The sequence below is a fragment of the Lontra canadensis genome, unplaced genomic scaffold (assembly GCF_010015895.1).
Source record: "Lontra canadensis isolate GAN:19392208 unplaced genomic scaffold, GSC_riverotter_1.0 scaffold86, whole genome shotgun sequence".
Classification (NCBI taxonomy): Eukaryota; Metazoa; Chordata; class Mammalia; order Carnivora; family Mustelidae; genus Lontra; species Lontra canadensis.
This window is the reverse complement of record NW_022631080.1, coordinates 1,653,358-1,671,213: the sequence shown is the minus strand read 5'-3', so window position 1 is coordinate 1,671,213 and position 17,856 is coordinate 1,653,358. Positions and strand designations below refer to the sequence as shown.

General features: G+C 32.7%; 1 protein-coding gene across 4 annotated transcripts in view; it reads left to right on the top strand.

The window, feature by feature from the left end:
* Positions 1-17,856, top strand: part of DMD (dystrophin) — a 2,197,254-nt gene that overhangs the window by 988,510 nt on the left and 1,190,888 nt on the right. For all 4 annotated transcript variants that reach the window (XM_032883124.1, XM_032883125.1, XM_032883122.1 and 1 more), the window contains exons 38-41: positions 8,269-8,391; positions 10,758-10,895; positions 13,659-13,811; positions 14,824-15,006. In XM_032883124.1, the coding sequence (XP_032739015.1) occupies positions 8,269-8,391; positions 10,758-10,895; positions 13,659-13,811; positions 14,824-15,006 (597 nt within the window). The remainder of the gene's footprint in view (positions 1-8,268; positions 8,392-10,757; positions 10,896-13,658; positions 13,812-14,823; positions 15,007-17,856) is intronic.

The following is a 17,856-nucleotide window of genomic DNA, read 5'->3' as shown; positions in this document are numbered from 1 at the left end:
TGAACTTGTTTTTTATTTCTTTAATTCTTTATTAAGATTTATGTGCTACTGGGGAAAAAAGAGTTATGTGCTATTGGATATTTTATACCCTATATTCTTTAATTTGCATAATGGGCCTTAAAATTGCTTTTAAAATTCATGTGGCAGTTTCTCTATATGTATTTAGTGTAATTATCACATGAGATTTGGACAGTTTGGCATTGTTTGTGTAAATATTCATAGTTTTGTTGCTATTATAATTACAATGTCAAGTTTTTGACCTCCAATCCGAGTTAGCAGATGGAAAAGTAATTGTTTTTGGATCAGGAACTTTTCACTCATGCGCACACACACACCCCTCTGACAAACCAAGTGATTTTCCCATTTAATAATGAATATATCAGGAGGAAAAAAAGGCCTATATTGTTGGGCCTAGTCTATCTTAAATAAGGATTTTTTATGTAAAAAGTAAAAATACTTTAATGAGAGTTTAGACAATGTTTTGGCTTTTTTAAACATAAGTGGGAAATAAATAATAACACTTACAAATATTACCTAGAATGTCAAAATAAGATATATTGGATTTGAAAATTTTAAGTAATACCTAATTTTCAGTAATCAACTTTATCAATACAAATATACAATCAATACAAATATCAATACAAATTCCTTGATCTTTTTAATACCTTCCCTGATGGAAGAGAACATGGCCCATTAATTGGTATGGTTATTCTTGTTTGTATATATGTATGTATTTGTATGCGTACACATATGTATTGCAATACATCTGTATTATACAAATACATATCACATACACATACATACACACACTTTTTAGTGAAATTTTATGCAAAGAAATTATAATGAAAACATAAAGACTTTGGTAAAGTTCCACAGGAATTGCATAATTTGTAGGGTACTAAAAATATAACAATTACAGTTAATATCCTCAAATAATATTAACAAATTAATACCTAAACCATATAGTACTATACCTGCTAATTTTATTTCACTGAAATAAATAAGAAATGAGCCTAGCAACAGAATCCCTATATTAACAACTTCTCACATTTGTAATTTGCTATCTCTTTATCAAGGTTAATTCTGTTGAAAATTTAGTAACAAATCCTTCTTACAATAATTTAAAATGTTTTCAAAGATGTTAATCTAGTTTGGTGAGCGATGTCATTTGCTAGAACTAACTGGCTCTTATTAGCATGATATTTAAATATGTAAAGCTATTTGGAGATTTCTGATTATGATCCTTTAAGAAGGAAACCTATTCCTCTGGTCAGTCATCAGATGCAAAAGTAATCATTTCTTGGACCAGGGACTTTCAGATATTTACAGGGGACTGTGAGAGCCAGTGGGTTGCCCATTTTCTCACAGTTAGCCTGGTTAGAAAAATGTCAGATCCTGGCTCATTCCTTTGTGTACTCCAGCATGCTGAAACCCAGCATACTTTATTACTTCTGTTTATATTATCAGATATTTATTGTCCACATATTATATATCAATATAAACATGTCTAATTTCACATTAAAAAATGATTTCAGTGCACTTCTTTGCATTTAAAACAAAAAGAACTGAACAAAAAAGCAGAAATAGAGAGGAAGGGAGAAAGGGAAAGAAAAAAGAAGAAAGAAAAAAGAAAAGAAAAAACACACAGCTGTCCAAAGTATTGTATTTTTGCTTTTAATTCATTTGTTTCCTTCCTTCATATATTTTTACAGTGTAATCCTTTCTTCTCCTATTTCAGCTACTACTACTTCTGGAAATTATTTAATCATGAGGTAGAGAAATACTCCAAGTTATATTTAACAAAAAAGCAGGCAGTGGGCTGGTTCTTGAACCACCAATATCTCTTAACCAATCAATATATTTTCTATCTAATTCTGAAAAGTATGACCATGAGATTAATCTCATCAATTCAAAAGCCAATGTACTGGGTAACATTCCTTAATTAACTCCACAAATTTGGGAGTTACCATATTTCACATTTTCATCCTCAAAGCATCAAAGATAACCCAGTACCTTACCTAATTAGTAAAAGAATCCAACCAATAGAATGTCACTCTTCTGAGTCAATTTGCTTTATTTCTTTAATATAATTTCTTATTTTGTTTGGAGTTTGCTCTTATGAATTTAAAATAAGTGAGTGAATGAATCTATAAACTATGTGATTATCTTCATTCTAGTTAGGTCTTTTTAATATGAGTATTTTTCTTTGTAAGTTTTCTTCCCTGTCCAGATATTTGGATTTGAAATAGCTCTTCATAACATATCAGTAGTATGTCTTTTCTGTATTACAGGATGTTACTCGTCCTTGAAACTTTATTCCTTTTGGATTCTATGAATTATTTTTTTAAAACCAGTATTGTAATGATAAATAAATTTTCAAAACTGCAGAGTGGAAAGAGAAGACTGATTGATTTGAAGCATTTTTAAACTGATCTGTAGCACTCAGATTATTTATTTGCAATTTAGATATTAGTGTAATTTGAATGTACTGACCATTTATCACATTTATTAAGATTACATAGTCCGTATTAACAAATGTTGACTTTGCTGTCTTTGTAAACACAGTCATTATTTTGTTAGCGTATCTGTGCACGTTAGAAGTAATATTTAACTAAAAGTAAGGTTACAATTTAAAAATTATAAAGTGTATTTGAGTAATTTCAATGCTTCCAATTTACAGTGAATCAATTTGTAATTGATTTTGCCTTTTTCAGTCTGTTATTGTTTGTTAACTTGTTATATAAATCACCTTTAATGCTAAGACTTTAACAAAGCCTTAAATTTCATTAATCCTAAATCATACAGCAAAGCACAATTAATAGCTGTTAAGCAATCTGAAACATTAAAAATCAAGGAAAACAAAGTGTTGTCTTTCTCAGTTTCTCTGTCTCTTCTTTCTTTTGTGTCCGTTTATCTGTTTATTAAACTTTCCTATGTTTTACTTTATTTGTATTTTGTATGACTACACAGTCATGTTAAAGCCGTTAAGATGAAAAGGTAAGTAAAAAATTAAATTGTGCAAAACTCATGCCTGGTTTATACTCTTCCCTACAATATTATAATCTTTGTTTGATTATTTTCTGTGTATTCTAAAACCTATCTTGTGTGCATGTCTAACATTGTGTGATTTAATTGCGATTCTAATTCTTTTGTAGTCATATATTTTCTTTGAATTCAATAGAAGAAATTTCCTTAATAATTAAGATGATATCCACATTGCTTTCAATTTCTTTAAATAATTTATCATAATTCTGAATTTAAAAAGGCATTATATACTTCATATGTTTTAAACTTTGGTGACTCACAAGTGAGCTGTTATGGAAGGTTGCTTATTGTGCATTTCTCTGATAAGCTTTTATATAATAATTCTAAATTACAAAGACAACAAAGACCAAAAAATGATATATAAAAATAATTGGTCAGAGGATTACCTTCATTAAGAATGTTATGACCAGTGAACTCTTAAGGAAGCATTTATATTTTCCCAAATCCTTGTATTTGAACAATGAGTATTAATCACACAGATGTCAAATGGCTGGTCTGATCTGGCCAATAGTATAGCCAAAATAATTGGGTTGAGTACTTATGGTTATTTTGGTTACAAAACTGGTTACTGGTTAATTTGATTAATATATTGGATGTTCTAAAACTAGTAATTGGTATAGTAAGTATCTTTTCTATAGAAAAAAAAGGAGTTATAATTGCTATGGAAAACAGAGTACATAAGATATGTTCTGAACTTCAGGGATTAAAAAAATCTACTGGTGAGACAAAGCATAAACTGATGAAGGTGAAATAACATTATATTCAAATATGTAAGAGATACTGAAGTACAGTGTAGGGTACTGTACACATTAAATGAGAAATAGAGACTCCTGATAGAACATGTGGAACCCATTCCCATAAGTTTTTCTATCCACAGAAGGCTTCTGGAAAATTCCTCTCAGAGAACATATCTGAATGCAAGTGAATGAGATGGACATTATAAGAATTGTCTAAATCCACTAAAATTTATTAACTAAAACATTAGCATCTTGACTCTCATTAGTAAGACATTACTCTTGTGATAGATTGCAAACTAGTAATGAGCTATTTGTTCTTTACAAAGTAATAGTTACAATAATTGCTACTCATCTGTACTGTGTGAAAAGGTAACCATAAACCACATATGGCTACTGAACATTTAAAATGTGGCTACTCCGAATTAAGAATTGTTGGAAGCATAAAATACATAGTGGTTTTTGAAGTCTTAATAGGAGAAAGTAAATATAAATTATCTTGTTAATTTTATGTCAATTATAGGCTTACATGACATTTTGGGAAATTAGGTAAATAAAATCTATTATTATAATTAATTTCATCCATTTCTTTTTACTTTTTAGTATGGCATCTGGAACACTTCAGAGTACCTATATGACTTGCATTATATTTCTATTTAGCTGCATTGCTATAGATGAACAAAAACCCTTTGAATTTAGAGGAGAGAATTTACTATAAGTCGATAAAATTTTAGGGAAGTATTCATGTGAAAAGTGTCTAACATACCCATTATTCTGCCTCTGCTTGTATATTTTCAGCAATGGGTAACTTACTACTTTAAAATTAGTGCTTTTAAAAAGAAAAAAAACATTTATGGCACTAATAAATTGTTCCTGTATTAAACTAAAATTCAGGATCCAGCTAATTTCTACCCATTGATTCAAGTAATTTACTTTGGAACCACACAGAATAATTCAAATCCCTAATCTGTATAATGGCATTTTTAATAAATGCAGGGCAATCTTTGATCAGGAAATCCAGACCCTACATATACTACTAATAAAATCTAAGTTTGCATTATCTTGTTTGATTGATTACTAATTCATTTTGTAGTAGTATTTCCTAAAAGCTATTTGTATCTGCTTATATTGTTTTTGTACTTTATGGTATCATTATTACTAGCATTTGGCTAATCAGGTCTTTTTGATTTTATACAACAAAAATTGGGTTATTTAAAATTCTAGACCATTCAAGAACTCCTTGAATTGTTTGTTCTACTACCCCATGATTGGTCATTCATTTACTTAGTTTGTTGGGCAGTATTCATTTGTGAGAGCCTACTATGTACCAAGAATGACTCTAGGTTGAACAAGATCGACAAATTCCTTATCATCATGGGGTGTTCATGGAACTCATCCTTCTCATTGCATGTCTTTGTGCATGCTTTTTGTGTCTCCAAATAATTCCTGATGCAAATACTGCACAGAGAAAAAATATAAAACACTGGCATTCTCTTTGAAACTACCCTCTGCAATAATATAGATTAATTAATCAACAAGTTTTGTTGTTCAGAATGATACAGTGTTACCAAACTAAGTCTCAGTTTCTCCATGCTCACCTTTGGAATTTAATGATTTTGTCAGTTACCTTGGTAAATAGAAATACTCAGTCAACAAGCATTTATTTTATCCTTCATAAGCCCTATGTTTTCAAAAGAAGATCTTTTAATGGAGTCAATAGATGGGTACGATTTTGAGTCAATACTTATCGAGCATTTATCATATGTCATATGGATACACAGGATTTAGGGAGAAAATGATAACCTATATTTACTGAGCATTTATTGTGTCTCAGACAACGTTCTAACTACACTTGATCCTCATAACAGCCCTGTGAGGTAGAGATCTTTCTTATTTTCATGTTACAAATAAAGAAACTGGAGCTCAAGGACACATAACTTGTCCAAGATCCCCCAGCTACTAAATGGTGGAGCCCAGATTCAGTCTTGACATTCTCATGCAGGAGCTTGGGCTCTTCACCAGAAGATTAAAAAAAAACAAACAACAATAACAACAACAACAATAAAACATTCTAAGGGCCAAAAAGCAGGGAAGTACCCAGAGTTCACCAATAGGTCTGTAAGAAAGGTTGATATTAAGAGCACTTAAATAAGGCTAGAAAGGCCCTTGGGGCAATATTAGGGAAAGCCTTAACTATCATGTTAGAATTTAGACTTCATTCTACTTATACTTCTTGAATAGAGAAATACCTTAATGAAAGCCATATTTTGGAATATATTGACCTGATCATTGTGCACAGGATGGAACTGGTCATGTGAGAAGGAGATTATAACCCCGTAAGGAGTTTATTGCCTTAACTCCTGTGTAAGGACTACAAAGGTTGTATCTCTGGGAATAGAAAGCAAGTAGATCACGGTGAATGAATTCACAATGATTTGACTTGATTAGATATTAGAGTGAAGTGTTGAAAATGATAGGACTCACATTTTAAGCCTGGATGAATGGTCTTCTATTTACAAAACTGCGGAAGCTGGTGTGCCAAGCAGCTTGGGGAGGAAGATAATGAGCTCATTTCTAGACATGTTGAAACTCTAAGTGAGAATCGGGTGGCTATTGGAGAGTCTTAAGTTGAATTCAAAAATTCAGCTAAAGATGAGTATCTGGGAGATACTGTGAAAGTTAGAGTTAAATTTGGAAAGATAATACAATGCATCAGACAAGGAGTATTGAGAAAGATGCACAGAGGCCCAAGTTCTCAGCCTTTGAAACTACTCCCTATATTTGATTATGGGGAGATAGGGTGAGCTAGAGAGGGAGCATGCATACAAGTAAAATAGATAAATCTGCCTGCAAATGGACCCTTGTTATTTTGACACCCAAACCCTCAATAAAAGTTATTTTTAAAGTACCTATCATTGTATTTTCACATAATTATGTAGAACAATGCAGTTGCTCTAATTAAATTTTAGCAAATGTGAACAATTCAATAACATAAAATAGTATCAAATTCATATTGTTTAGTTATGATTTGAAAAGTTCATCTTTTTGCTTTTATAATACTTCTCAGAAATATGTTTTAAAAGTATAGAGGTATGTTTATAATATGGCAGTAGAAACATCCCATAAGCATATTTATAATACTCCCATTCTGTACTGGTTCAAGAACCGACTATGACATTTCAAATTGCAAACGTTCATTAGGATTTAAAAATAATACTGAAAATAAGTCACTTTTTAAAAAGAATCCATAAATCCTTCCTGTGTGTGTAAAAGTACCTAACAGATAAGTGTCTATTTATGTTGTGTGCGTGAATCATGTTCTTGTGAATAGCATATGATTCTTCACTTCTTCATGAGTAGATATTTCGTTTTTCCTTGAACACCTATCTTTATTGTCCTCTAGGAGATGCCAGTTAATAAAGAAAGAGTAAGATTATGACTGGGAATGTGATGGGGAACAATAGGTGGGGACCAGTCCTGATGCATGCTGTTGTCCTGGTATAAGACACCCGGGGGTCATTCCTGAATTGGTTTTACAAATGGGCAAATGTTTAGCTCTGTAAGAAAATATGATTTCTATATGTCATCTCTGAGTTTTCAGAAGCTATCACATATAAAATATTTTTTAGTCTTTTAATGCAAAGAAATTGGATACAGAGTAAAGATCAATAGCACATCTATTTTATTAACTGTTTGAACTTTGATAATTAAATCTTGCCTATTCCTTTGAATATATATACTTGATTTCCAGTGTATTTTTAATCATCACTCCTCTTCAAGTGGTTTCTTTAGAAAAAAGGGGTTTTAAAATTTTTTGAGACTATGGTCATTACAAATTTCAAAATCAAAGAAACTGTGATGCTTATGAAGTTGGAAAATAAATATTCAGATTTTTATGTGAAATATTCTGGGTTCATTCATTTGAATTTTTTTGTGCTATCAAAGGAAGTAGTCCTAAGGCAAGCTCATGGCATTGTTTATCTTATGAGAGCATGCCTATCAAATTTTCCATGTTGAAAATGTCATTTAAAATATTGGAGCAGATTGCCATGTAGTTTTTCTGAGGGTAAGGAGACATTTCTGCTTTTCTACATGAGGTTACTGTTACTTGATGAATGAGGCAATTTCTGATAAGACACATTTACACAAATGGTACTTATATCAGAATATTTTAAATAAGATCAAATTCAACTTTAGAATATTAACAATTAGCTCAAATATATGGAAATGAACTTTTGTTGAAAAAAGAGAATTGATGAATTGCATTATCTTGTATGTATGCTCAGCTCTGATGATGTTAAATGTTTGTCTTTATTTGCATCCTCAGGTACTTTCCCAGTTGTATTTCAAAGCTTTCATAAAATATAATATGGGAACATAATGCATGCCATTATTTTAGCAACAGGAGGTTGAACAAATGTAATTTTTTGGGTTTATGTTTCTAATAAAAAGTAATTTTGATTTAAATTAGCACTATCTTTTTTTGTAGGCCTCCATTCCTTTGAAGGAATTGGAGCAGTTTAACTCAGATATACAAAAATTGCTTGAACCACTGGAGGCTGAAATTCAGCAGGGGGTGAATCTGAAAGAGGAAGACTTCAATAAAGATATGGTAAATTGGTTGTGATAAAAGTGTGAATGAACTAGGAATGGAAATGAATAAATATTTGGAAAGAAATTAGATAACTCAAGTCTCCAACTAAGTTCTCGTTGCATACCTTGCACATTTCATGATTCTAATAATTTATTACAAATGCAAAGTGTTCTGGTTGAACATTCATTATGGATGCCAAATTACTATGGTATGGTCACATGGGAGCCCTTGCAGATTCCAGTAAGTAGTTCCACAGTTTTTCTTTGACCTGTGCTATTTTCAAATTCAGAGGACAAAATGTAATGAGGGGGAAAGAGTTAAATTAGAAAATAAACTAGAAATTTAGCAAGAAACTCAGCCATCAAGGATGGATGATGTTTGTGTCAGTCATGATTTTGGTAGTAGAATGTTTATTTCAGAGGAGGGGTATTAGACACAATACAAAAATTACTTATTAAAGTTTACCACAAAGTGGTTTTCACAAAAAGTTGATTAAATAGTACAGTAGATGTCTAAAATGTGTATAAGTCCATGCTGCTTATTTCATGGGAGTAAAGAAATATAACCATGTGGGTTGTTCCCAAACTCATAACATTCTCCTTTGACCCTGATTAATTTCAAAATGTCTGTTACATTTCTCTCTGGCTTGAATATTTGTGCATCACACCTCTTTTCACTGACGTTTTTCTCCTTCCACATCCTGATCACAAATTCCTTTTCCCTCTTCCACAGCCATCACCAATATGGCCTTCTTAACCTCTACATATATCATGCTTGAGATTTCCCAGACATGTATCAATGTTAGGAACTTCTCAGACAATGGTTTAAAACGGCATTAAAAGGCAATATATGAATTTTAGATAGTTGACATGTGAAACAATAGGAAAACTATTTTCCACCAATCTTAGTTCGCATTGGTAACAGTTCTGACTTCTAGAGCTGCTTGAATCAGTCAGTACTCCCCGTGTATGGGGTTTGGTCGCCTTGCCAACTCAGCTCAGTGAAAGAAAGCCAAGAAGAGGCTTTCCAAGATGCTGAGGTAAAACTACCTCTCCTTCATGTCAAAGAAGAAACCAGAGGGCACTGAAGTGAGAAAGAGTACTTTTTACCTCTTGGGCTGTTCACCAACTCTGCCCTATGGCTAACCCTTACCTGCTTGGAGGGAAGAAATGACATGGGTTTTGCTGATGTTGTTTATTTCTTTTGTCCTCAGCCCCAGCAGAGGAAAGACTAAAAGGGAAAGACTTTTTAAAATAAGTAAGGTCTTTCATAGATTATAAACATATGTCTGTGTTATATTATTTTATTACACTAATAATTGACAAATCTCAGATAAAATGTCATTCCTCTGAAAAAATAAATACTTCTTCAGTTGCGTGTAGCAGTTTAAATATGGACTGCCGATTTAGATAGGTAGCATCTGAGTACTATGGATGATTATACGTAAATACAGATACATGTGACTTTTCATATTTGTTATTCTTAAGTCATCAGAGTACCTTGAGTACCATTGCAAGGTGAGCCTCCTCAAAAGAAAGTTTTCATACACTAAGTTGAAAGAAAGATAGGAAGCTTGAAGTGAAAAACCACATGGTCACATATGCTACCATATTAGATGGGCATTTATTCAAATAGTTTTCTTTCAAAGTGAATGAAAATATTATTCTTGGAGTTTAAAAACTAAATGCACAGTGAAAAAATTTTTCAAGGAATTTTCTTGATCTATATTTTAATACTTACTGGATTGCATTTGTTTAAAACAACATGCATGTATGGTGTATTTTTTTAATTACTTGCAATACTCAGTAGCCATTGAGTACATCATTTTTTACTAATGCCCTAATATTTGTCCTAATTTGGACATAGAGATTATTTAAAGTAGATGACTTGAAATAAGTGTACATTTAAAATATGTTCACTTAAGAGTGAGTGTGTTAAAACGTTATGAATCGTAGCCATCTGACACTTGTCCACATCCATATTTCTGCATGGGCTGGTTGACATTATAGATGACACGTTTAGTTCAGTTTTCCAAACTTTAATTTCTGGAAACCTACCAAAAATCAAAGCTAGAAGAATGCTTCACACCAATTGGTGCCTTGTGTGAAATGATGAACTACCTTACAATCCAATCTTCCTACATATGCCCCCTACCAAGTGTACCCTTTTGAGCTGGTTGGCATCCTTCCTAGATCTGTCTTTTCAAAGCTCAAGTAAACCACACAAAAGCAAAACTATGAGCACAGTATCTTAGAATAACTTTCCTGGCAAGTCTTAAATTGGATTTTTGTGTGTGTTTAAGTAACATGTTTTATTATCTCTTGTTAACGATGTACAGCTTTTTAAAAACCAAAATGAAGACTGTACTTGTTGTTTTTAATCAGAGTGAAGACAATGAGGGTACTGTAAAAGAATTGTTGCAAAGAGGAGACAACTTACAACAAAGAATCACAGATGAGAGAAAGCGAGAGGAAATAAAGATAAAACAACAGCTGTTACAGACAAAACATAATGCTCTCAAGGTATTAGAGCTAAAATTATAATATACCTTGCCTGTGGTTTTTTTTTCATATATAGGGTAAACTATATTGTGCATAAATAAAATCTGCTTAAGAATCTTAGTCACCAGAAAATATATTTTTTTCCTGTTCAGTGTATGTGCTTTATTTAACATTTTTGAGTGGTCTTTGATTTTGAAAGAAGTGTTGCTTAAAAGAAAATATGTTTTTTGCCTGAGACAAATTTTTCTAGGTAGTGTTTGGGAAATATTACAGTACATTATTCATAGTGTTTATACATTTAATTTTCTAATGTAGTTTATTTTTATATTATTTTTATGTTTATCTTGAAAGACCTGCTTAACTGCCAGAATAACCAATTCATATTTTTGTGGGTTTTCTGCTGCCTATGTTTGTTTGAATTTATGTAAAGTAGGTCCAGTTTTTTGGTAATGTAGTATTTGTTTAATAAGACCTGAGATTCTACTTAATTTTTTTTCAATTAACTTCATTTTACCTTTAAGAGAGTCACTCTTTGCAACTAACTAATCATCTACAGAGTCTAAATTCATTTATACAGAAATTCTCAAAAATAATGTCCTTGAAAAAGAACTGGTAGTCTCGTATTAACCAGCAGTAGTGGATAGCCTCAAACACCCATGTGACTCATCTGGATGTGTGCAGGAAGGACAGAGTAGTGTTGGTTTTACTATAAAAATATTTAGGAATTTCTTGACATGACACTGGACTTATGTAGAGTTTTGTGAAATAACTTGTATTTTTTAATGTGCTTTTCAATATTCCCTATTGGCATGCATGGCTGATTTTCTAATACTGTTAATTGCCAAGCTTTTCATTGTAAATCACTCTTGTAGAGCTATGTAGTTATGTGGGTAGATCCACGTAGTAGGTGGTTGAAGTCTTCTTTCTATATGCAAATAAGAGTATAAAACCTTTCCCCATATAGTCAGACAACCAAATAAACACTGCTGAGAATGTAATTACACAATAATGTGCCTGCAAGGAATCCACAAGAAAAGTCTAATTGGCCAGTAGGTGTTCTGACGGTAACTGCTGATAAATACAGTAAATAGAAAAGGCCTCTTCCTTGAGGGAGTGCAAGAGCAAGCCATAATGCGCTGAGAAAATCAGAAAGCTGTGTAATTCACACACTTCCAACTGTGACCAGGCTTTCTGAAGCATCTATAGTGGCCATATGATGATATGTGTCCTACTGAACAGCAGTGTTTAATGGTTATCTGGCATCTCTCTAAAGAAATCTATATAATGTCTCTAAATATCTTTACACATTATGCATCACCTTGTGCTTAGGGAATGAAAGGGGTTTGAGATTTTATTACCACAAGCCCTTTCTCTTGGCAAAGATGTGACTTGCGTCATGAATAATACATGGCTCAGTGCTCATTCACGTGGCTTTACCCTGGTACCTTTGAAAAAAGCAGCATTCCATCTGGCTCATCCCAGGCATTTATTACCTCCACAGGAGGTTTAGAAATTCAACTAAAAATGTAAACTGCAGTAAATTTTACATCCTTGATTTTGAACAAAATGGAGAATGAAATTTAGATCAGTCTTGCAAATAAGTGTTAAAAGTGATTATGAAAATCTACTCCACTTGCCAAACTAATCTACACCCCCAAATTCAGTAACATATTACTTATGTTAGTTACACTGCCAAGTGGCTCCAGTTCTAGTCCTTATGGACTATTTCAAAGAAGGTCAGAACTTTTCCAGAGCAATGACTATTTCAGCAGTTCTTTGATACTCATTCTTTTCTTTTGCTCCAGTTAAATCTGTACATGAAACCCTAATTACTACTGTTCTGAAGAAGTGAAAGCTGTATTCTGAGCTCTTACGTTCCCTTGTGTTATCATAAAACGGCATTACAACAAATTCTATTGATCAGGGAAGACATTGGGTGTGCTTGTAAGGAGCAAGATGATTAATTTCCCCCCTTTGTTGATTTATTAAGCAGTTGCCCTTATTTATCTGATCACGTCGATTGGAAACCATGCACTTCCCTTTTCTTTTTAAACTAATTCATCATTTTGCATTTGGAACACAATTTGATATAATAAGAAAAAATTGGCACTGGAAGCCTGAAAAGAAAGAGCATTTTTATAATAGTTGTCATTTTCATGTACATTCACAGATATATATCTTTCACACTTCTATGTATATGTCTCAAAACAATTCATATGATAACTAAGATAATCATATGTTTCTATTCACAAAATATTCATGGCCTATGAAAATTTTACAGGGATGGCTAAAACCATGAATGTAGTTGCTTGGTTATGTAAACTTAAAATTTTTTGATGAACCCAGGGCTGAAGATACAAATTTTAGAATTTGTATCTATTTTAAAAGTCAAGTACAAACTCATAAAATTTGTGCAAGTCTTTGGTTAATATAGGTATATTTGTATACTAAACTATTTCACGTAGACTACACAATAATTTAGTTGACTCATTTAGTCAATTAAATATGACAAGATTCCTGAACAAATTTGAACATGCCAGGAGAAAATACTTTAAGTGAGTTGTTCAGTTTCCTTAGCTTTGTGTGAATAGGTCCTGCCACAAAAATACTTAATTTCATCATCTGTTTGTATACTTAGCACTTAAATGTGAATTTAAGTGAAGCGGTACAAGAAGATGAGGGGTTCATTATTTGTGAATAACTACAGCCAGAAGTGTACTATATATATATATAAATAAATATATATATATATTGATATTTTAATAATATCTGCACCATGAACAGGATTTGAGGTCTCAAAGAAGAAAAAAGGCTCTAGAAATTTCTCACCAGTGGTATCAGTACAAGAGGCAGGCTGATGATCTCCTGAAATGCTTGGATGACATTGAAAAAAAATTATCCAGCCTACCTGAACCCAGAGATGAAAGAAAAATAAAGGTAATGTTGTTTTAGAATGTCACTACTAGATTTTATTGCTACAGTTAAATTTCTTTACCTTAACATGTGTGGATCGTATTTAAAATTGTTGATGTTGCTGTTGCCTCTTTTAGTGTTCTCTCTGATTTGCTGTATTTCTTTATATTGTGTTTTATTTTGGTAAATTTATTGTATTAAGTGTTTTTTAAATTGACATAATGTGGGATGAATAAAATATTTTATTTTTAGACAGTGTAAAATGAGTTAAACAACCTGAGGGTTTTGAAGGGGTGGGGGGTGGGGACTTGGGGGAGCCAGGTGGTGGGTATTAAGGAGGGCACGTATTGCATGGAGCACTGGGTGTGGTGCAAAAACAATGAATACTGTTACGCTGAAAAGAAATTAAAAAAAAAAAAGAAATGTCATATGTTTCCTGGTAAAATTGTAACTGATTTTGTGTATCTTTGTTCCAGATGAACAAATGACTTATCGGTATATGGACGACTTCTTTCTCATGTTAGCACATTCATTTCATCAGAGCATCTTCACACATCAGTGTCAAATCTCTATAGATTGATTTGCATATTGTCCAGAGATGTTTTTTCTGTTATTATTTTACACTTTTTATTTTGCTTCATTCTCTGTTGAGTTCCTCAAAACTTTAAAATGAAAATAAATAACCACTTGTCCTCCAAATTATATTCTCTGTGGATGGTCCCTAAGAAATAATGAGTAGTGAGTCCAATTTGGGTCAGCCCCCGAAACACCAGAGGAATTGAGAAGAAAAATGTTAGATGAATTTAAATATTTTCTTAATTAGAATATCTAAAACTGAGCATTTGAAAGATAACTGAAAATAGCATTTCGATTCTTGGTGAAGATGACCGTGATGGCTTCCATATTTGTAAATTATGGAACATGACAATAAAATGACAACAGCCTTTGAAATTTCTGAGAGAAGTATGTGCTGCTTGCGGGTTGGTTGATGTGGTTAGCTAACTGCCCTGGGCCCTGTATTGATTTTGCTCAATAGGAAATTGATCGTGAATTGCAGAAGAAGAAAGAGGAGCTGAACGCAGTGCGTAGGCAAGCTGAGGGCTTGTCTGAGGATGGGGCCGCAATGGCAGTGGAGCCAACTCAGATTCAGCTCAGCAAGCGCTGGCGGGAAATTGAGAGCAAATTTGCTCAGTTTCGAAGACTCAACTTTGCACAAATTGTGAGTTGTTATTGGCAAACCCATGTATGTGTTTGCAACTACTACCTAATAAGAGAGGCCTACTAACAAATGGAAAAACAAAACAAAACAAAACAAAAACCCCAAAAACAAAAACAAAAAAATAAAACAAAATTTGGGTGCAATTTCATACTTCTAATATGCATTCTGAAAGTGAGCAGTTTCCCCTCACTTTGGGCTTTTGCAATACTAGTGCTTAGTTTTTCAGATTAAAAGCACAGTAAATTAACAGCACATAGGGAACAGGCCCTTTATCAGAAATGAAAACTGCATCTTAATTTGTTTTGCCATATCATTTTTTTCATAACATTGGCAATGTGAATTTGTCAATTGATCATACATTTACATTATTTCAGTGTCAAATCCAAAAATACATATTGCTTTCCTGAGACCATCCCATGCTAATTTTACTTTTTAAATGTATACATGGTAAATAATAAATCTTTTGTGAGACATCTTCTTATATCTCCTTGCATAAGAACCTTATCTTATTGACTTACAATAGTAGTTTAGTCCTCGTATCTGGCTTGGCTACTTAATGGGTTAAAAGGCTTTTTAGAAGTGGATGCCTAGTAAGATGGTTTATGACTGATAGCAGATTGAAAAATATCAAATATTGTGACCAATTAAATATTACAAGCTGAAGGGAAAAGGAACAACTGTTCTTTCAAACAACTGGATGGATATTTGGTGATTTTCTCCTTAAAAAGGCAATCCATAATCATAAATTTGTTCTTCCTAGCTCTTTATTTGTAATAGGGTATAAACCATAGGATTTTTTCTAACAAATACATTTTTTGTTCCTATTCTGAGATATCATAAAGTGAAGAGGAATGGTTACTGCTATGTAATTATGCAAAAATAGTGTTTCTCACAAAACAAATATGTTAAGGCTGGGAAATAAGGATTTCTTAATATGTTATGTTGAATTATATGAAACCAACAGATAATCATTTTTGATCTATGTAAATGACAGTTTCATTTGTTTCAACCTTCAGATGGGACTTTGTGGAATTTCTTATGTGATATTGTTGATTCCATTTAATATGGGGTACTTTAAAGTATGCCTTAGATACCATAGCTTTATTTTATAGGCATATAATTTTGTTATGCTGCTTATTAACCAAGAGAAAATATACAACACATTATTGTTACTTCTTTTTACAAAACATTAGAAAAATCCATGAATACACTGTTTTTGATGAAATTCATGACCCTAAGATTTAATAACAGCTGAATATTCTGAGAAGTTGGAAGAAGTAATATAATATATTGAGACTATATTACATTTGAAGTCCTATTCCAGCTGATTGCACATTTCAGCCTATTATCCTTTCTATTAGATGTTATGAACATAGTCATAAATCACTGCAGCTTACACTAAGAGAAAGACTGTGCCTGTGGATACAAAATGAATTCAAAGATTAAGGCAACCATAAAGAAAATTCAAGTAAAATATTTTCACTGAATTTAATAGATCATTCAAGGAGAAGTCCCTTGCTTTGATTTATCTGACTACTAACTAATTTCTCCATTCCAATTTTCCCCATATCTTGACACAGCCTATATGCAGGATTAGATTTTTTTACAACCTGGGTAAGGTAAGTTATTAACATTTTATAGTTAAATGGACACAGGATCAAAAATCTCCACAAACCACCCACTTAAAATGTCATTACATCCTTATACATAAAGGGCTCTCAATGCATATTTGTAAAACATAATGATGATTGGTAAAATAAACCTAGGACATGTAAACCAGCATAAAATTTTTAAAGTCGTAGTAAAATGTTTAGATGTGTTTTCCCCATAAACGGTTTCTTCTTGATTTTATAACTAAATACAGAGAACCAAATTTCAGAAGGTGAGTACAAAACTTCAGAAGGTTCCTGGAGTGGGCAATATATATATTTTTAAAAGATTTTATCTATCTATCTATCTATCTATCTATCTATCATCTGTCTAAGAAAGAGAGAAAGCATGTGTGTGAGCATGGGCAGAGGGATGGGCAGAGGGAGAGGGAGAAGCAGACATCCCACTGAGCATGGAGTCCAATGGGGGCTTGATCCCAGGACCCTGAAATCATGACCTGAGCCAAACAAAGACGCTTAAAGGACTGAGACACCCAGGCGCCCTTGGCATATATTTTTATATGAACTCTGGGTATCCATGATAACAGAAGTAGTAACAGTATGTATGAAGAACAATCAATTTAATATTACAATTATATTTGGCTTTGAATTTTTATTAGGCCTAAAAAATGACAGATAGATAGATAGATAGATAGATACAAGATGTATCTTTATTCTACTGGTTACTAATATATATTGAAAAACTGATTTCACATGTCCACCAATGTAGTTAGAGTCATCTTTCCCAATTATCATACAGTGAGGCCGTTAGAGATTAGCCAGCCACAAGTGAATCACTTAACCAAAAGTTATATTTGGAATAATCCCACAGTGGCTCTGATACAGCACAGGTCATCATAACTTCAGTATTCTTTACCTCCCCCTCGTTCCCCTTCTCTGTTTGTCTCATCTTTCATTCTTCCAAGTGTCCCTTTCTCGTCTTCTCTAGATGTTAAGTTCTAGACTTCATTTCTACTTATTGATTTTCAGTTAGCCTTTCATATCTTAGGAGTAACAATTCCAGATTGCAAGGAGTACTTGAAAGTGCTTAACATTTGAGAGTTGTGTTTAAAATGAGAAATTAGGGCTCCTGGGTGGCTCAGTGGGTTAAAGCCTCTGCCTTCGGCTCAGGTCATGATCTCAGGGTCCTTGGATCGAGCCCCGCATCGGGCTCTCTGCTCAGCAGGGAGCCTGCCAACCC